Below are 21,289 nucleotides of genomic sequence, written 5' to 3'. Positions count from 1 at the left end.
CTTTCTTTAGTTTTGCATGAAAAAGTCATACAAATTAAATTGGATAATATCCCATAACCAAGACTACACTCATTTTGAATTTATGTAAAACCTCATAACAACCTGAAGGTTTTACCCATTTAGAATTGAGTTAGAAGTAAAGTATATAATTATCTTATTGCTGTGTCCTAAAATCAAAAATTAAAATAGTATTTTATTATTTTTCAGACAATCAACTGTTACCTAATAGATAACAATGGATTTATTTTAGTGTCTGAAGACTATCAACAGGTAAGTGTAAGATTTTTCTTGAGTCTTCTCATGTAACATATTAATTTAAAATTACTTTTTTTTTTTTTAATAGGCCACCATCTGAAAATGGTAAAGAATTAACAACATAAAAAAAATTGCTTCTACAAAGAATGTAAGCTTTTTTCTCACTGGAGCTCAGTTTCTTTCTCCCATTGGAGCAGGGTCTGTTCTTAAACTCATAAATGTTCTCTTTAAAGACCTTTCATGCTGCAGAAGTGTCTGTCTTCTGTAAGAGGCTTTTACTCCAAGAAAAAAAAAAAAAAAATCCCTGTGCCATTTTTGTCACATGGAAAGGTTGGGAAGGGAGGGGAGGGCACACAGCTTTTACATTCAAACTTAAGATAATGAGATTTTACAAAGCTGTTGGCTGAGGAGTTTGTTTTCTGGAGGGGATTACAGTCATTGAAGGATTAAAACTAAGCACTCAGCTTCACAATGGAAAGGACAAGAAATATGATTATCACAGAATCAGAATGTTTTGCTCAATCCTGCAAACCTTATGAAGGAACCATCACCATTCTCATTAACTTTTGCCTAAAAACTGCTGGGATGGTGCCCCAGTCATGCCAGAATTGTCTGAAGTTGAAGTGGTTTTATGTGTTGGGATTGTGAATAGGAATAGCCACACTCCTACTTAGCCCTCAGCTGAATTAAATTTGGTATGACGAGCATGACCTAAGAAATACACTCATTATGGAATGATCTTGATACACTGAAAACCTGTTTGTCTACTTCCCCTTTTGTTGTTACTATTTAGAGATGCACAGCTGTGACTTGTGTCAGTGACTGGCCAGTTCAGATCTGGCTTTGGCCAGGAATGATTAGGAAGAGATGTTTCTTTTGGTAGTCACCTGATAAAAGCCATTACTATTCCTGTGAATAGTTTAGACAACAGTTGCACCAGAAGTAGGCTGGGAAGGGGTTCTGACCTGTTTTATTAGTTAAATGCATCCAAGTCTAATAGGAACAGCAGAGAAATCTCTGCTTATGTAAATTTCTAATAGGATTACATTAGTGTATATCTATTTTTTATATATAGCATGCATACAGACTATTGTGGATAGAGAAGGGGTAGAGAAGGGATGATGCCTTACCAATCCCTAACCTATCTGGGGTTGCTTCAGCACTATTTTTCTATCAGCTTTCCAAACATGACCTGAACTGCTCCAAGAATCAGGTTTTTGGGGCAGAGTAATTCTGAATTGCAACTAAATCCTGCTGTATTAAAAAAAAAAAAAAATGATAACCTGAGTGTAACTGCTTGGGGGAGAGCTGGCATTTACAAAGGAAGCTTTTGTGGAGAGAAATGTCTTCATAAGACTGGTGCACAACTTGACAAATCAGGTTTATTGCTATCTAAGGTTATATGAGGCATTTATGGTTTGCAGTTTCTTGATGTTGCCTGCCTCTCCAATCATTAGGGTAATCTTTCTTCATCAGTCAGCCAGGTCTATTGAAGCTGGTATTTTTAGTCATGTTCCTTGTGTTTCTAGGAGACTTTACATACCCATATGTTTTGGAAAATGTTCCAAGGTTCCCCTGAGGAAAGGAAAGGAGAAAAAAAAAAGAAGGCAATACTTGCTTTTTAGGTGGAGGAATGCCTTTTTTTAGCTAGGGCTGTAACTTTTCTGCCTGCGAACTCCCAGGTGCATACTTGAGGTCAGCTAAGTTCCTTGTAATGGAATTGGGGTTTAGTTCATACAAAACCTGTGGAATCCATGCAATTTGAGAGTGTAGTGCCCTTTCCCCCTCATAAATTGTGGGATTTCTCCCTTTAAACAATGAAGAGAAATATCCAGTCCTCCTGGGAGCTGAGGCTCTAAAATAAAACAGGTCTTCCCAAGGTAGAAAAGTGCTGTACTTGCAAGATTTTCCACTGTCACATGAATGGCTGCAGATGACGGAGTCACTTCCATCTTGCTGACCAAATTTATAACAGCAATGTTTGTTTTCTCAACAGAGATTTATTTTTATTAGTCCACAAGTACTGAATAGGGACAAAATGAGTAATTCATCAAGCTGAGTGGTTTTAAGTATGAAATGACTCTGAATGGAGTTAAAATTTATAGGATTGATGAAATGTACTGTTCCAGCTCCTTAAACAGGTCATACAGGAATTATAAACAATGTTTTTTAATGACTGTTTATGAAATCCTCTCACAACCTGTTTATATCTTTTTTGAGTAACATTTTAATCACAAGAATTTGTGATCAGATTAGTGTGTTTTCTTTACAAGCTTTAGGTTTGGAAGGCTTCTATTTTTGATGTTGGATGTTATATAATGTACCTCAATATATTGTTTAAGCTCTCACATCTGCTCAGGGGCAATAATATAATCCCAACAATTTGCCCTGACTGGGAAGTCCTCTCCAGGTTTTATGTAGCAGCAGTCCTGAAAACCCATCTATGCAGCTGTCAAAGCCACTCTTGCCAGATCCTAGAATATGCCAGTTTAAATTGCATCCAGTGTTGGTTTGCATTTATCAACGCTTTTGGTAATTCCTTGCATTTTCCCCTTACAGACTGGTTACTTTTTTGGGGAGGTTGAAGGGGCTGTGATGAACAAGTTACTAGCAATGGGCTCTTTTAAGAGGTAAGAATTAACATTTTATCTCTTAAAAAATGTTCTAACAAAAATATCGAAGTCATGTAAAAGAAAGCCAAGACTGGTAGTGTGGCTGGATTCTCATCTATACCTCTGTATCTTTCCTGTACAACCAGAGTGGAATTTGACTCCATACACATCAAATATTGAGAGTATTGGCATCAGCCACTGTGAGTTTCTTATTAAACAATGGTTTATTTGACTACAATCCTAAAACTGTGTCCTTTTCCTCTTTCCTCTGGGCTCAGGTGGAAAAGGGATTGGGCCATATCCACTACTGAGCAGTTTTAAACAGCTCTAAAGAAAACATTATTATTTTGACCTGTAAAAAGTTGGAGATTGCTCGAGCTAGACAGTCCAGAATGTCCTGCTATTGAAAGGAAAATGTGAACACATCCCAGTAATCCATCTCCATTCACATGCTAACTTACCTTTGAACATGGTTGTGACTATTGACCTGGTCTCACTATCATGGTGACTTTAAAAACTAACAGTGATTTTATGTGTTGTCCTTTGAAATAAATTATGCACTCTGAGGAATTAAGAATGAAATTTCCCTTTCACCTGTAATTCATCACTGGAATCTTCATGGCTTTCATGAGGTCTAAGAATTGTTTATGTGGTCAAAGAGCTTCTCTGTACCCCTTTGTCCTCTCCAGCACAAGAAAACTGCTTCTATACTTTTCCTCTTTATTTTCCTGTGCATTTCTAGTGTGAATAAAAAGATGTATCACTGCTGCCATCCATTACTGAGTTTAGTTACTACCTGAGAGGGTGTGTACAGAGCCTCTCTGAACAGCTGGTTTGTGGGCTTGCTTGGTGAATCAGCTCCCTTAAGCTGTGTCTGTGCATGGCAGCTGAGTACCCCTCCCAGTAAATGACTGACCTGCAATGTGAGCATCTAGCACTCATGGAATCATCCCCAATCCTAGTTTTCTGAGGGTGGCAACTTTTTTGCTTTTAGCACTACATATTTAACATATGCTGTAGAAGGAAGTGAAGTAATACCACTGTTTATAGACTGGATTTGGCAATGAAAGGATCTGTTTGTACACAAGATGAAGCATTTTATTTAATGCAAAGGACAACATGCAGTCCAAACAAAGGGATACTGTTTTAACTTGTCACAATTTGTTTAGTCCTGCCCAACAAAGCATTTCAAGCAGAACATCTACCCAGTGATTGACAGTGGTGGGTACCACCATTGACAAAACAGGCATAGCTTGAGAGTTCCTTTTAAAATGCAGTGGGTGGATCTTTGGACTGGGCCATTGGTTAGGATTTTGCTGTTCTTGGACTTAATTTTTAGAGATAATGAAGGCATAAGGTCAGTGTAACTGAGCTGCCTACGAAGGAAAATGTAAACACAATTAGCTAATTATTCAGCCATGATAAACTGACCATTGCAAATCAGTTAAAGATGGGACGGAATCAAAGTGGAGTAATTGTGAGTGAGCAACTTCTCCTACAGCTGATAGCAGCAGCAAAAAAAACCCAAAAAAACCTGTCTTTGAGCTGTGTTAGATGAGGCCTTTAAATAAATTATTCCAAGAATATGAAGTGGTTCTCACGAAAAATAGTCAGATGCATTCTCAATATTTGTAAGATTATTAATTTGTCTGGGTGGGGATTGTGTTTTGCTTTTCCAACATTTGTTAATATGAAGTAAGAAAAAGGATGCTTGGTTCAGTAGCAAGATCTGTCAGCAGTGCCATTTCCCTGAGAGCACAAAGCGAGCCTTGCACACATCACATTGTCATGGGGGCAAAGCAGAGAGAGAGAGCTCTGTCATTGCCTTTCCTTCTGATAACACCCAGAGCATCCTTCCCTGCAATTTGCTTCTTACATGGCATGTACAGTCCAGCAGGTGAATTTTATAACTCTCCCCTGCCCTGCTTGAGCCGGTTGTGCTCCCTTTTGGGTGAGGTTAGAAGGTTCTGTGGAGCCCGCTGTGCCCTGCAGAAGAGTTTGCTGTCAGCTCCAGCGGCCGTGGGGGTGGCAGTCTCCTCTTCCTGCAGTGCAGAGATCCCAGGGGCAGTGCCAGTGTGTGACTCCTGCCACCTCCCAGGCTCTGCACCCACAAAAGGAATGAAATAACTCTTTGTCTGTTCTCCCAGCTACTGCAAATTTGGGGTGATATAGAAGTGCTTTGTAGGATTGAGATGGAAGTGCTAAACAAAAGGGGGTTGTTTGCTGCTGACTATATTTCTTTTCAACCTGCAGCAGGATGAAATTCAATTTTTATGTTCGCTGTTTATTTTTTAAAGTGAACTTAAATACCTCCTTCCCTCCTCAATTTCTTTAAACTCAGTACTTCTTTTGAATAATGTGTGCATATGTATGTATGTATATTTTCTTAGTTTATGGGGTTTATAATTAGGGAGAAAAACTATATCAGTGTCTGCACAGCAACGTGACATGCTCTATGATTTCATTTAGCAAAATTATGTTTATCTTATACTTAAGTATTGCACACAGTTAAATAATTTAAATATGATTTAAATGTATTATTAAATAAATTAGGATGTGCTTATGGAAAAGTATCTGCTTCACATAACTTAGAAAAGTTTCTTTATGTTTTTCTCAGCACTTTGTTTATATAAAAACAGTGAAAAAAAATTCAACAGCTCAAACCATGAAAATCTTAAAACCAACATTAACATCAGGAAAATTAAGGGCTATCAAAGCAATGAGATCCCTAAAGAAATAAGCATAATAAATCTCGAAGAGAAAATGAAACATCTCTTGACTTCGAAACACTTTCGCCCTTTCCAGTAGGAGGAAAACTAAGCAATTCTATATGAAAAATATGGAAGCAGCATCATTTCCTCTTACAGTTCTCTTTCCAGCAGACATCCTCTTACATAGAAGAGTCTATGCATTGGTATTTGGCATTTAGTAATTTTGTAATTTTGGTATTTGTCAATATTGGCATTGGACCAGGTTGTCAGGATGTATGGCTGAAGTGGCACACCCCTGAAATGCAGCTTTCCCAGGAGCTAAGGCTCAGTCTATCAAGTTCTTGTTGCTCTGAGAGCTTCTCTTGTTTCCCAATTTTTCTTGTAGTGCAGACCCTTCACCTGTGCTCTCCATGTGCACCAAGAGGCAGACTTTCATCTATCTGTCTTGATTTGCTTTATAAGCAAAACTTAGCAAGTGTTTTGCCCCCAGGTTATGAGTATAAAAGAAATTCAGAAACTTGTTCTCCTAGAAAGCAGTTTAGTAAATTCTTAAAGCCAATCATGAGAACAGTAACTGGTTGTTTAACAACAGGACAGAGTTTTCACTGATGCAGCACAGCCTTCAAATGAAGGATATTTTTCTATTTTAGCCAGTATTTCATATTTAAGCATTTCATTAAAATATTCTTAATTTCTTTCTTTTTTGTGCTAAATTGATACATTTCAAATTTGTCTTTATTTTCATATGGATTTTTGCAGTCGTGGATTTAGCTGCCTATTAATTGGGCAAATTGTACATGTATGCTTTGGAGAAGATCAGACACAGACTGAAGGAACATTCCAAATCGTTGGACTTGGCATTGGACAAATTGTCCTTACTAACAAGGTTTACTTTTTATGTCAGCATTTACTAAATGTGCATCTGATACCTGCACACTGAAACTCCCACATTGCTGTGGGGTGTGTTTTCTGCTCATATTTAATTCCTATGATATCTGAAAGTAATGTCTTTAGTGTGAGTTTTAGGTATTGTTTGACTTTATGTCTCTGTAGATATTACTTTTAAGGCAGTGTATTCATATACAGAATCAATTTACACACTTAAGGAGAAACACAGGCATATTTGTTACATAAATGCTCATTCCATATTCTGTAAATACTGGCTGAGTTGCAGTTTTTGTACATGTTATTCCTTGAGAACATTGGCAATTGGGAATAGCTGAGCAATAAAAGCAAAAATACATCATGACAAATTTGTTTTGCCAAAATGCTGTAATTTAGTTTTATTCTTTGCATTGATTTTGGTGAAAGGTGTTACCCTGGCAGCTTCTGGACACTAATAATCTGTCGGTGGAGGTGTGAGAGTCAGAGCAGCCACAGTCTGGGGTTTCCTACAGTGCCCTGGTATCTCCCCACAGGAGCCTCTCTGGACTTAGAAACTGGTTTGCTCTTCACACCATTCAGCAGTGTCCCTCTTTCCTGTCCTTGTGAGAATGCCAGACAGGCTGCACATCTTAGGTCTGAGTTATGAACATCTTTCCACCACAATCTAGCTATAGTCATCACTCATTTTTCCACAGACTACTGAATAAAGCATAGGGTCAATAATTAGGACTTCTGTATTATTGGCTTCCTTTGTTCAGCTCTTTAAAGCATTTTTTCTTTTCCTATAGACTGGATGGTTACTTTCATGGTAAAAAGCTTATTATTCCTACACATTATTTGAAACCCACCTAATCTTGAACTGCTGACAAAACATTTGAAATTTTATGCATTGAAGGCCTTTTAGCTGCTACAATTGTCATTGCTGGTATTTTATACTACCAAGTAGAAATCCATGGTTGTGATGAAAACCTGGCTGAAATAAATAGAGTACATCTGCCAATGTATCCTGTGCTGCTGGTAGGTCTTGGAAGTTTAATTTTCTTGAACCAGATTCAGCACTCAATTGTAAGTACATTGCAAAGTAGGAGAGTGGAATTTACTGTATCAGGAAATTCACAATAAAAGGGTTTTCAGTAAGATGTGTTTGGCTGCTGAAGTTACATAAACTGACAATACACCTTTTGGTTGTGCTAAATAGCTGATGCTGAGCACAATTGCTCTGTGGACTTCAGGGGTGGAAGTTGACAGTGTGGTGGTTTCAGAAAGTTTCAGGAATGTCCTCTGTAGCAAGAGCAGAGCTCCCCTGGGAGTGCTGTGATACAGAGCATGGATTTGGGCACAGATGGGCTTAGGAAGTTGTGTTCCCTTACTGTGATCAGTTGGACACAACATGGTCAGCTGCAAACAGTTACTTAAAGCAGAAATACAATCACTTCAGAAAGAGTAATCTGGAAACCTTTCATCTGCAACACTGGGTTAAGTCTGAGTGAAAAGATAGTCTATTTTCTAAAATCTCAGAAAGGCTTTAGCAGTGAAACAACACCCTGGAAATGACACCTGAGCACAGGACTACTACAGCATCATAGGCAACTGCTTTGACTGCAAATGCTGTCATACCTTTTATAAGGAATAGGGCTGGAAGGCTTTTGCTTTCCTGTTACATTTATAATAAAACCAACACAACTGGATTTGAAGTAGTGAATGCCTTGGAACCCATGTAATACAATTCCTAGTGACAGAGAATCAGGAACTGGTTCAGTATGTTGCAGTGTTCAGACTTCGAGGTGGTTTTCAGCTTCATGCACTGATCTTTGAAGTGCATTGCAAAATTCTCTTTTGTTTCCAGGTCTTTTAAGAACGTTTTGCAGTGATGCTTTCACGGATGTATTTTGCACATCCTGTGCTATAATTGTTTGAATCACCTTTAGGAACTTTGAGCTAGATGTTGAACAGCCCACTTTGAAAGTTACTGAGACAGCAATGCATTGTTTTAAACCCAAAATTTATTCCAGACTTTTGTTCAGAAAAATATGTACCTTTCTAAGCATTTGCTCCTTTTGGTTTTTTTTTTTTTTTTTTGGTTTTTCCTTTTTAAAACCTGAATACATTAGCTGATTTCTCATTTTTTCTTAACCAGAACCTTCACACTGGAAGATTCAAATATATTTACTCAAACTAAACTCATTTAACTAAAACCAATATCATCCACAGATTATATCAAGCCTTTCCAAGTTCTGTAGTGATCCACATAATATTGAGGTTGTTCATTAAAACTCTTTACTTCTGCCATCACTCTGAAATGTATTAATAGTTTCCCTATTAAATGAAGAGTGTTTTAAGTACACTTATTTATTGGTTTTCTTTCCCTTAATCATAATGCAATCTTAGATTGCTGGGTACTCCCTACAATAAAATAAGACAATCTACAAAAAATATAACCTAGCATGTTGGGGTGCAGTATTAATAATATTTCTGGTTATTTGTGGGAGTACAGATTTCAGTCTTTTAATACATTTTTATCTTTGAGCATTTAAAGAAACTATTGACTCTATCAGAATGCAATAATTACGTAAGAAATGTAATTCAAGTTCAAATACTGAGGGGGGGAAGGCTTTTATCAATATCAAAAATTAAGTTCAAATTATAATAGATCTTTCACATGACATTATAGTAGTATATATATTCTATTTATAGTATAGAATAGTATAACAGTGCATATAATATATATATATATTATATATACTAGTATATATAATAGTAGTTGATTAACTGTGCTTAGCAGAATAATGAAGTCAGTCCACTGATTGACCATGAAGTTCTGCTGTGTGAAACTGAAAGTTGAGACATTGATTACACTTTCAAACATGGAACAGTCACCAAGCTTAATAAATATATTGAAAAAACATGTACAATGAATACAGACAAAACAATGTATTCTGCTTCTAAGGCTAGGTATTAAATGAAGCAAGATGGGACTCTTGCATGCATATGGAAAGCCATATGGAATTTCTTGATACTCTGCACAGAGCACATTAGCAGCTCTGAACTGCCCTCTCCTATGCATTTATCTCTTGCCTCCATCACTGGGTGGTCCAGGTGCACACACAACACCACCGTGCTTGGATCCCAAGGAAAAAAATAGCGGATAAGGCTGGAAAGGCTGAGCTCTAGAAATTCCTTTCCAGGGGCTGGATCCTGACCATGGTTAAAGGCTGAAGCGGAAGGAAGGGAAAAGCTAGGGGAAGTGGTGTATTTCTGCATGCCACAGAGGCAGCACAGCTTACACCGTGTACTGCTCTGTTTGTCTTGGCAGATCTGGGTGCGCGGATCTGGCTGTGGGCGGGATGCTGCCAAGGATGGTCAGTGTTGGACTCACACCATGTTTAGGTCTCTAGTGATGCGTTTGTCTCCCATGTGCCTCTCTCTGCCAGTCCACACAACTATGGCTTCCTAGACATTTCTATTCTCAGCATAAGAGAAAAACAATAATGTAAGCACTATGTGCTAAATGTTTAGTTGAAGCTGCGACATCCAATATAGTAGAGATTTTATCTGTAAAGCCAGAAAGAAAATATAGACATAATAAAGAAGCTTTTAGTGATGATTGCTCTCACAAAATTAGATCAGAAAAAATGAAAATATGCTCTCTACCACAATGGAATACAACATTTTATTGGTACAGCTTGCAAGGTTTCATGGCATGCAGTGCAGGATACCTCATGGTGATGCTGAATGCATTTCATGACCTGGTTTTGGCAGCTTCTGGGACATCCTCTGTGTAGCTGAATTTGTGTGCTCTTCTTTCCTCTTCACTTAGAAGCAAGGCACACATTGCAAAATATTTTAGTCCCATCTCATACCTCTATTAACCATCTCTGTCCAGTTGTGTTCCCTTGTCCCTCTGATGATGTACAAGTCAAATGGAAATGTTTCAAATAATAGTGAGTTCTATATATTTACACTTGTTGCAAATTATCAGTTAAAGATTCTTTACATCTGCTACAGATTTTAAATGTTTTGTTTATGTGGATGGAAAAAGATAATTGATTGTTCTATGGACGGACAGATTTAGAGAAATAATCGCAACAATTCCATGTACTAGCTCTGAGTTCTGGATTTTAAATGTAGATCTCTGAAGTGTTTCAATGATGAGTAAGATTGAAAGCATAAGTAAATTTCCCTGTTTACTATGCATCTGAGGAGGCTTCTAGCATAAGTTGATTACAGCAGGTACCTGGAATATTTTGCCTTCAAGAAAAGAAGCAAAGGTAAACCCATCCTGCTTCAAATACTTGTGATGTCAATGCACTGAAATTTCACCTCTGTCTCCTTCAGAAGCAATGCCATGTTCAAAGCAGTTGTGCACTGAGATGCTGAGACCGTAGAAGAGTGTTTCTGCTTTTACTGAAGTTTGAGTGGTCTTTTGTGAGAAGCCTCTCAAATGCATAGGCTCTTTCACTTTCTGGGGCTAAATGTGCTGATCTTAGTCCAGAACCAATTGTTTAAGCATTGTGTTGAATGTGTATTCTCCTCCTCCCCACATCGTTTATGCCATTGTGTGTTACACTCTCTGCATATCTTCCCTGGTTCCTCCTAGCTATGCTTTTGCTTCGTTCTGTAGTCTGCTAAAAGCCTTACAAAATTTTCACAGCATTTCTTACATTCTTCCTTGTAACCTGTATTTTAACCATCCCATTCCCTCCTTCCCCCCCAGCTGTTACAATTTTTATTTTCCTGTCCACTTTGTGAGCAGAATGTTCCATATCACCATTTTTATTCCACTGTGTTTTCTTCTTTTAGTCAAGCAGTTTTCTGTTCTTCCCTGTAGAATTACACTTTATGACTACCAGGCCATGTGTAGGACAAACAAAGAGAGTAGCGACAGTGCCCATAGCTTACTGGACGTAAGTACAGCACGTCTCATGAGCATCTTTCCATGCAACCATCAAAGAAAATTGCTACAAATGTCTCATGGCTCTTGTAAGACTGTTATTTTGATTTGGAATGCTTACAGCTCTCGTGTTTACCCCAGAGCATACAAAGGGTGGTTCATTATAAACTAACGCAAAGTGTTCTGCTTTTTTTAGTTCAATCATTTTAATGCTGGGCCACCATTTCTGAGGTTCTGTCAGAAAGTTCTTTGCACTGTATGAATTTACCTTCTTAGGAATTTATAAATTTGGCAATAGATTGTGTTTTGTCTGGGAGACTGGAATCACATATGCCTTTTCTGTATGCAAACATGTAATTCAAATTAAAATTTGAGATTTTTTTTTTTTTAATGCAAAAGGAATTGTTCACTGACAAGGCATGCAAGTCAGTGAATTTAACAATTTCTTTTTCTTAGTATTTAAACATGCCTTTTAAATAGAATTTTAATGCATTTAAACCCTTGTGTTGCAATTTGAGTACAAACCCTGTCGCTCTGCTAGGCTGGATTAGAGACAATCTGGGTCTTGGTAAAGCAACACTTCCTTATTGCTAAATCCTCTATCAGGGTAATACCCCAAGGATACTTTGTGACCATGCATCCATTTTACTGATTGCTGTAATAATCTATCAGAATTGATTAGGTGTTAGATAGAGGTTTTTCATATTAAAAAGGAACTGTTTTCACAAATAGATGACAGTAATAGCATGAGAAAATTCTTATGTAGAGAGAACAGCAGCAAAACATTGGCAATTTTGCCTGTCTGGAAAAGTAAACTGTTAGTATTTATTTTTAAATGCATAACTAACTAGAAAAATGCAGATCCAACTAGACAAAAAAAAAAAAAAACCAAATAATTTAATAATTTTGTACAGTTGGGGATGTTTTCATTTACATATTTACATGATTCTGTTTTTCATATGCCTGGACTTATGGCATTTATCAGTTTGTTATCCACTAAAGTCTGAACCTGAAAAAAATACCATCTTCCCACCATAAATGATAGACTGCAATGAGACCTAAACTCTTAGTGAAATAGAACAGGCTGCTGTGAAACACATTTGCATGAAATATTTTAAAATATATTATAAGTCTTAACAAAAACCTTCTATCCAAAGCCTCAGGACTTCAGTTCAGTTTGCCTAAGCACTCAGCAAGCAGAGCTGAAGCATTATCTGTTAAAAAGTGGGCTCTAATCCAAAATTATATTTTTTATTATTCCAAAATTTTCCAGGATATCCAGGGAAAAAAACCCTGCATCTGTTATGGGATACACTGAGACATGCCAAGGATTTTTTTTAATTTAAAGATAGTTAAGCTCTATAAACTTCAAGAGAGTTTTGGTGATCCTCAGTATGAAAGATGAACAGAGTTTTAGGTTATTATTTTCCTGTTGACTCAGTCACTTCTATCAACCATGACTCTTGAGAAAGTATAAAGAGAACACACACATAGGGCTGATTCCTCATTTTTCTTGTTTTTTGCCCCGTTTTTTACTAAATATCAGTTTATTAGGCAGTATCCAGTATAATTTCTGCTTAAGCAAAAGGTTTGCTCACAAATGTTTATCTTTCCTGTTGAGAATTATGGTTTTATAAATACATGAATAGAGACAGGGACAAGATGGAAACTCCCTAAAAAGTTCCTATTTTAAAGAGCACAGACATGGAGAAGAGGCATCAGAGACTCTATCCCAGCCTTTTAGACTGGGGGAGTGGGGTGATAAATTAGGGATGGACTAGACTTACAGATCACCTGGTCCATTTCTTTATCAGAATAATACTGCTTCTTAACAGCTCTCCAGATACTTTTGTTTTAATTGTAATGTTCTTTTGTTTTAATTGCTCCAAGACCCACATGATTCTCCATGGAAACACTTTGTTGCAAATGTAGCAGTACCATGGAGCCACAGAACGAAATTATTTTAGCTCTCAATGGTGGTTTAAATATGTAGAGAGAATAAAACTCCTGCAGTTTTTGTTGCAGTTTTTAAATGAACTGTCTGTGAGTGGAAAAGGCTCTCGAGTAAAATCACATTTCATGAGAATGCATTTATATCACTGTAATTACATGGTTTTTTCCACTGGAATTTCAAAACAAAATATTTTTTCATTTTTTGTAGACATTAATGAATTTTTACAGATACAGTGGGGTTTGAAATTTTAATTAATTTTTGGTATTAAAATAGTTACTAAAACACATGGTTTATTTCACACTAAGTAAGTATTCTTCATAAGTAATAACGAATACATTGTTTTACATGAATTTTGGCATTATGAAAACAAAAGTATACAGCAAATTTAATTACTTGGGCATGAAATTTCAGGGTTTTCGATTTGGAATGAAAAGAAATAAGATGTCCCACAGGGCTGACATTTTTTTCTTTCATCTCCAGGAAAGTCTTGTAGTTCTTCATCTTTTCCTATAAGACAGGGCTTCACAGGTGCAAATCTTTCCTGTCTCAGACATTTTGTATTCTGCTGGGTTGGGATCTCATCCTTCTGTGGCACTGACTGAGTTCTTTGGGTCTGTGAATTCTCAGCCCTGCACAGAAACTTTCTCTGTGGCTCCTGAAAATTTTACATGTCGTGCTACTGCTCTGCCAAACAGCACGGCTTCAGTGAGTGCTGGTTCAGGGTGGTTAAACATGATTTTAGATATCTGAGGAGTTCTGTCATTATGATTTCTATTTGTTAAAATACTCTGCATCTAACAGAGTCGGCAGAATTTTATGCAACTAGGACATCCTAACAAAGATGAGGGAGATGAAGTTCCATATTTCTGGAAGCTGACTTTTCTGCCTGGCTTTTTTTTTCATGAAAGATTAATCCTATTAATAGTCTTTTCAAAAATAAAATATTCAGAATGTATTAGAAGTACTGTCAACAGAGGATTTTCAAAGGATTTGCTATGTTTGTTATGATTCAGAAAAACAGAGGGAGGAGGGAAAAAACTTCTTACAGTGCTTACAACTGGACTGTCAAATGACACAGATAAACATTTAGGTAAATTCAGACTTTTCTGAGCTTAATGAGGCTGAGGTAATGAATAGAGATTTGCATTATAGAGAGGCAAGCCTGTGAATTGCAGCCCAAGAAAAGCTCATTTTATCTGCCCGAGCTGTTCCTCCAGCAATAGCCTGGGAAATAGGAACCCCTAGAGGTTAAAGATTTAAGAATCATTTGCAAAAAACTTTCCTTTTCCCACTGATAATCTGTGTATATGACCAAGCATGATAAAAAGGAAAATTCATTACTTATGCATTTTAATAATCAGTATAATAATATTTATTGATCATTTAAAAAGGGGGTTTTTATGCTCCATATACATTTGAATATCCAAAGGATAGTTTTTACATGAAGAGTTCAGTTAAGATATAAATGCTGCATGTTTTGATTTTTTATTAAAAGAGTTTCTTCTCTCCAGCCTTATAATGCCTTCTTTGCCGCAGTAAAGTGGATTATGACTGAACTTGTCTTGTAAGTAGATTTCATGAAGAATGTAACAAATATTTCTATGAATTACTAAATATTGGTAGTTTTGAATATTAATATTTGTACCTTTTGTATTTTACATGCATTGTGCTGCTTTTCTTTGATGATTTTAAATATAGTAATATTTGTAATTTTTTTTCCAGTTTTGCATTTTTGAAATCTGAGAGGATTTTGGCTGTATGAGTGCACTTTCACTTTTATCACACTCATGATCTTCACTTATATCTGCATGGCTTTATTTAGCAGATCACAATACACAACCCAAATTTTTTTTTGTGGTTACTGTTAAATTTTAGATACATCTCTGGCTGTTTGTGATGCTGCTTGGGTGGGCTGCTGTCAGAAGAGAAACTTGTTGCCCTGACTCACTGTATGGTTTGTCACATCATAAAATTCTGTAAGAAGGACCCATTACAGTGCCAGATAAGGTGTACTTGGATGTTGCTGAATTTTTCTATCTCCATTAATTCTTCTAAAATTCCCAGTTAATTCATAGTAATCATTATCTTTAAGAGAAGGTGCCTAAGAAATAGCAGTGTCACATGGAGAAGAGGAAGCCTTAAAATGTGTTGTGTTATTAAGCTATATGATTTGTTATTCTTCTTATCTGAAAGCAGAGCTGCAGATATGAGTGAATTTTATCTTTACTGACACAGAACTGATTTTTTTCTTGTAGTCATTTTGTTTAATTGTAAATTGTATGAGCTTTTTCAAAGTTCAGAATACAAGTTAAGGAGAATTAATTGAATGGCTGCTGCCAGGGGGCAGAGATTGATCTGACATGCAGCTTTCTTAGGTGAATATAAGGGAAAGAAATTGTGTTAAAATGAGATTGATGCTACATTTCACTGCTTTGAAAATGTTAAGAAACCTTCTATGTTTATAAGTATTGTAGATTCATGGGCATAAATGAGCTGGATGTTGGTTTCACATTCTTAACTTTACAACAACTGATTGGCTGATACTTTTCAATCTGTTCTTCCAAGTAAATCATGGTGTATTTTAGTGTTCTTTGCAATTTAGATAGAGTTGATTAGACAGTGGTTAATCTTTTCTGCTCTTCAAAATAAAACAGCTTTATTATTTCAATTTGAGAATTAATAAGATAAACTATTTTATGCGTGCTCCTGTGTGGTAGCCAGGACAGTTATAATCCCATGCCATTTTACTAGAGTCAAAATACACACACGATGAAGAAATAATGTTCAACAGCAAAAATAGTGAGTGCTGCCCTGCTTTGAGAGTTTTAATGGACACTCCAAATACAATCAATATTTTAAATTAAAAATGGGTAAATCTATGATTTATTGATGGGGTTCGTTTCAGAATAAGTTTTCAGAAGTAAAAAAAAAAAAATCAGTAAAAATATGAGAATAGCAGTAGGTGCTAATCCCAGAGTTATGCCAGTAACTTGAATTTCAGTTCTGTGTTAGCTTTTATTTAAAATAGGATTAACGTTATCAAGCTACTGCCAGTTTAGTATTTGGAAAACATTCTGTGGGGTAATGTGAAAACTCTAATAATTTCTCCAGGTTCCTTGTGGAATTTAATCTATGCAGTTGGTGGCACTCTGATCTAACAGCTAAAGGTAAGTGTGATTTTTTTCCTGGCATAATGGCAGAAATATCTAGAGTAATTTGGACTTTTGAAATTCAGATGAGTGCACACTGTTTTACATTAAATAATAAACAGTTAACTGATAACAGTTTTCCTCTCATGCCAGCATTCTCTTCTTTGTTAATGTTTCCTAAAACACAAGAGAATTAAGATCTTCTGTGAATAAACACTAAGTGCTTGTGTGCACTCTACAACACAGTACACCACTATAACAGAAATGCAGAAATGTTAAAATAGTAGATAATCATTAAATATGATTTTAAAAAACATTTCTCTTCATTCTAAAAAAAAATCTTAAAGTCTTTGTGAATAAAGCAATTACACTGTTACACTGTTTTAGTTATACAACTTTTTTTTTTTTTTTTTTTCCCCCTAGAGATGCCATAAAATGTAGCGGAAAATTGTGCTGGAAAATGCCATTTCAAAAGTGTACAGAAATATGACCATCTATCTTATTTCATAGAAAACTAATTTTTTAAAGCTTAAGATAGTGGATTTTATGCTTAAAAGGGATGATCTTTATTTTGTTTTATCTTTCCATTCAAAACAGACATTTAAATATATTAAAATTCAATTTATTCAAAATAATTTTTTAAAATGCAGAAGCTTCATTTGAAATAATGGAATTTTTAATAGTTCCACTAAGAATGGGAAGTTTTCAGTGTAAGCTGTCTTTCTATATTTCAACAGACTTTTTATGGCATTTTTAGAAGTGTTGCTCAAAAGTAAAGGGCCACTTTACAAGAGCAGTGCTCTTCAAGTGACAATTTAATAGGCAAATTGTGCTGCATGTCATTGACTGGTGTAAGAATTTAAACTGAATTCTTCAGCTTCATATTTGCATATTTCTTCGCAAAGCAAGGGATAAAATTGCTGCTTTAGGCTTCATTTAATGTTTGCATTGCCTGGATACTAGGCTGTCTTTATGCCAAAATAATATCCTGTCTGAAGGTAAAATATCAGTCAGGCCCCTAAAATCCAAGACCAAATGTTCAGTGATTTCTCTAAGCATGAAGAGAACCATCTCCAACACTGAGGCTGTGAAGGACAGCCAGGTTTGCTGTGCGAGACCCAGAAAATGCAAAGCTGTTCCTTGAGGAATGGCAGCTGTGCCTCTCCTAGTCCTTGGTGATTGCAGAGCAGCCAAAGCAGCCAGTGTAGGAAATAAATATATTTTTTCAAGCGTACTGTACAAATATGCCTTCATATATCTTGACATGAAACATCCAGTGGAACTTGCATTGTATGCTGGAGAAAATATTACTCAAACACAACATCCTTCTTCATCTCATGAAAATGAATGTCTGACTTGTATTTTGAGAGTGCAATCATTACAGAAGAGGCAATAATAACTTGCAAACTTCCTTTTATTTAAAACAAAACTATCAGTGCAGCACTTTGATGGACCAGTATTACTGAGAAATTTCCACTCATGGTTTAGTTGACAGTGAAGTTTTAATTTCACAAGTCACTTGCTCCATTTCTTTGATGAGTTAAGAGTATTGGAAATACCCCCGCAACATGCTCATTGAAATCTCAGTACTTTCAGAGCAGTGCTTGCCCAGCTCATATCTGGTTAGGTATCAAGGGATGGTTGTTTGGAAGCTGCATATTTTAGGAAGAAAATGCAGAAGATATTTCACAAGAGAGCAGGAGTGAAAAGCACCTGCTTAGGTGTTGTCTTCTGTAAATGCTATGTTACCACTAAGAGTTGTCATATTTATGACTGTACTTCATGTAATTAAAAATAATAAACTTGCACATTTATTTTTTACTTAACAATGTTTACCAAAGCTCAGGAAAAAAACAAACAAACAAACAAACAAAAAACCAAAAAAACAAACCAAAACGTCAGTTCCTTGAGTGGAGAAATTGCTTCCCACTCAAACTGTGACCTTAGTGGAATGTGTTATACTGTGAAGATGCTGGAGAGTCCACACACACCTGCCCCTTTGCCAAACCCTGCTGTGGAAAATACTTCTGCACAAGATCTTGTAATTGCAATGACATTTGTAAATGAGAGAGAAGAACCCCTAAACCTTGGGCAAGCCCATCATCTTCTGGAGTCTAGTGAGGTGCAGGAAATGTGAGACCAAGGAATCTTTTCAGCCTCTTTGTTACATAAGCCATATGTTAGTACAAGTAAGGATAGACTCAAAACACAGGTGATAAACTCCAGCTATTCCTGACAACAGATAAGGAGAACAGAAGAGAAAGGGAAGAGGTGCAATAGAGCTAGTAACACAATTTTCTAAAAAATAATGAACTATTAAACATCTCACAACCATAGTGAAAACATGAGAAATAACAAAACTTTTCTGACCAGCTTTAGTACCTCCTTTGAGATCTGTGCATTTGGTGGAATAATTTTTGGGTTTTTATCATATACAACAACTGTGAGCAGTTCAGAAATGCCTGCTCTGGTGTGACTGGAAATGCAGATGTGGTGGCTCCCCTGGCACTGCTCAGTGGATGCACCACTCACTCTGAAACAGATCATCTCCAGGGAAGGTCTGTCAAGCCCAAGAGCCTGTCCTGTGTAATCTATTTTTGTCATACCTCATCTTGTTTTCCCACTTAGCAATTAGTTTAAGATAGGGCTAACATTTGTGCTGATGTGCAAAGTGTATCTATGTGTTAAGGAACAATGAAGGGGTGGGGAGGAAAAAGAAAGAGAATGAGAGAGAAACATTGTGTGACAGAAGCTTCAGTGTGAGAGCCAGAAGAGCAGCTGTCCTGTAGTTTGACCTTGAACCAGCCCCACTGCTTCCTGGTAACTCAGTTTCCCAATCTTTAGGATGGAAATAGTGACACTTTTCCCCTGCATTGCAAAGACTTCAGATTAAAGGTGCTATGAAGTCTTAATTATTACTATTTTGGGAAGCAGATAACAAGCATTGCTGCTGGGTAAAGTAACTCTTCTGCCTCTCCCACCCACAGAGTTATTTTAACTGATGAAACCCTACAAAGATTCCCAAGCTGTAATATAAAAGAGATGTTTTGGCTTCAGTAAAATATACCACAATTTACATACCAAATAAATGTGAACTTCCATGAATAAAGGTTAGTGATGCACAGTACCACTGAGATAAAAGTGACAGTAAATCCATCTTGGATCTACACAGAAAGAATAAAAACTTGTGCATAAATGTAAAGTAGGTTGGCAATGGCTAAACCATTAATAACTACTTTAACAGCGATGTCTTGCAAAATTGCATTCTGTGAATAAACTCTTTTTTTAAATTTAATTGAAAAAATAGTGTTATGCACTGCCTAGGAAATCTCACAGGGTGGCAGAAGCTGAGTAACATTTCCGTTCTCTGCGAGCTCTGTAACACAGCATCTCATGTTGTTCACAATTTTGTGTGCTGTTCTTCTCATGTTAACATCAAGATGTTTTTTCCTGTGCCTATAGCGCAGAGGTTGAAACAAACCCTGGAGCCCTGTGACACAGAGTATCCAGCCTTTGTTTCCGAGCGCACTATAAAGGAGACCACGGGGAATATTGCTTGCGATGACTGTTTCAAGTAAGCCCTTTCCATTTTTTTTTATACAACTGTTTGTGACAAAGCAATAAAACTGAATTATTCAAGGCTGTGTTGAAGAATGTACGAGTCTGTTGTGTTTTATCCTATGTACTGACCTCTGTCAAGGTGTCATTTCTCCCCTTACAGGGGTCACTTAAAACTTTGATGCCCTTAAACGAAAGCCGTGCCTATTACTTTCTACCAAAATAATGTCAAAGTGGTAGAGGTTTATGTTAATTGCAAATAGAATGTTTTAATTCTTTTCCTAAACTCAGGCAGCATTCTAAGGGCATAGGCTGTAAGATTTAGATTCAAAAGGTAAGAGCTGTTCCGTCTCCCGTCCAGGAGTGAAACCCTGCTGGATAGGTTAGGAATTCCCTTGTGGTACAGTGAGATCTGGTTGTTTTACTGGAATGCCAAACAGAGTTTCCTTCTTAGAACTGCTAGTCTGAAAGAGTGGGAGACGATTAAATCTATTCTCCAAACTTTCAGTGCTGGGAAGCTGAGTTAATAATAACAAATCTCACATGACAGTTCTGTAATGTCATTTCTACCAGCACTCCTGTAAACTTGTCCCGTATAGAGCTAAAAGAAGAAGATTTCAGTCTAGCTTTCCTCTTTCATGCTGAAAATGTGTTTTGTCTGCATTTGTGCTGTGACATTTTGACTGTAGTACTGGTACATTTTAATTGTGAAATTGCATAGGTATTGCTTATGCAAATGTCTGTACTTTTTGATAAGTCTCTTAATTGGATTTCCATTATTCTGAGAGGTTGTCATCACCAGGGAGATTAGTATTTACAGCAATAATTTGTCTATCAATATAAACGTCAGGAAGAATGTATAAGTTAAACAAAAATTGTTACAGCTCTTCCTTTCCAGGCTAAATCAATATGCAATTAGCAAATAAAGGTGAAAACTTCACTTTGAAATCAATAGGTGTGCTTCTGGACTTACTCCTAAATTTTCTCCTTGATATTTTCATTACTTTAAAACAGGAAACAGGAGTAAGTACACTGCAGATAAATTTTAAGTGCTAATATTCACTTTTCATTTGCTACTGACCAACTTTTAAGTAGAAGGAAATTGTTAATGTCTAGTATGAATAATTGGTTTTATATGGCTTTGTGGAATAGAAGTATGAGAGTGCTTTGTAAATTGATGCTCTGGAACCCTTTAAGTGCAACAATGGGTCCCACTGCCTGAAAAGTACAAACTCAACAAAATCAAGCCATGATTTTTCCACTTGACATATCGA

At 36.5% G+C, this 21,289-nt stretch overlaps 1 protein-coding gene across 1 annotated transcript in view; it reads left to right on the top strand.

The window, feature by feature from the left end:
• The window catches only part of CACNA2D3 (calcium voltage-gated channel auxiliary subunit alpha2delta 3), a 389,621-nt gene that overhangs the window by 352,101 nt on the left and 16,231 nt on the right, over nucleotides 1-21,289 (top strand). The window contains exons 30-35 of the mRNA XM_041463788.1: nucleotides 208-270; nucleotides 2,815-2,885; nucleotides 11,292-11,367; nucleotides 14,820-14,872; nucleotides 16,420-16,475; nucleotides 19,920-20,031. Of these exons, the coding sequence (XP_041319722.1) occupies nucleotides 208-270; nucleotides 2,815-2,885; nucleotides 11,292-11,367; nucleotides 14,820-14,872; nucleotides 16,420-16,475; nucleotides 19,920-20,031 (431 nt within the window). The remainder of the gene's footprint in view (nucleotides 1-207; nucleotides 271-2,814; nucleotides 2,886-11,291; nucleotides 11,368-14,819; nucleotides 14,873-16,419; nucleotides 16,476-19,919; nucleotides 20,032-21,289) is intronic.

This window comes from Pyrgilauda ruficollis, unplaced genomic scaffold (genome assembly GCF_017590135.1).
Source record: "Pyrgilauda ruficollis isolate IOZ18807 unplaced genomic scaffold, ASM1759013v1 scaffold10, whole genome shotgun sequence".
In the NCBI taxonomy this organism is placed as follows: Eukaryota; Metazoa; Chordata; class Aves; order Passeriformes; family Passeridae; genus Pyrgilauda; species Pyrgilauda ruficollis.
Note: the sequence above shows the minus strand (reverse complement) of the source record. Positions and strands in the feature narration are given on the sequence as shown.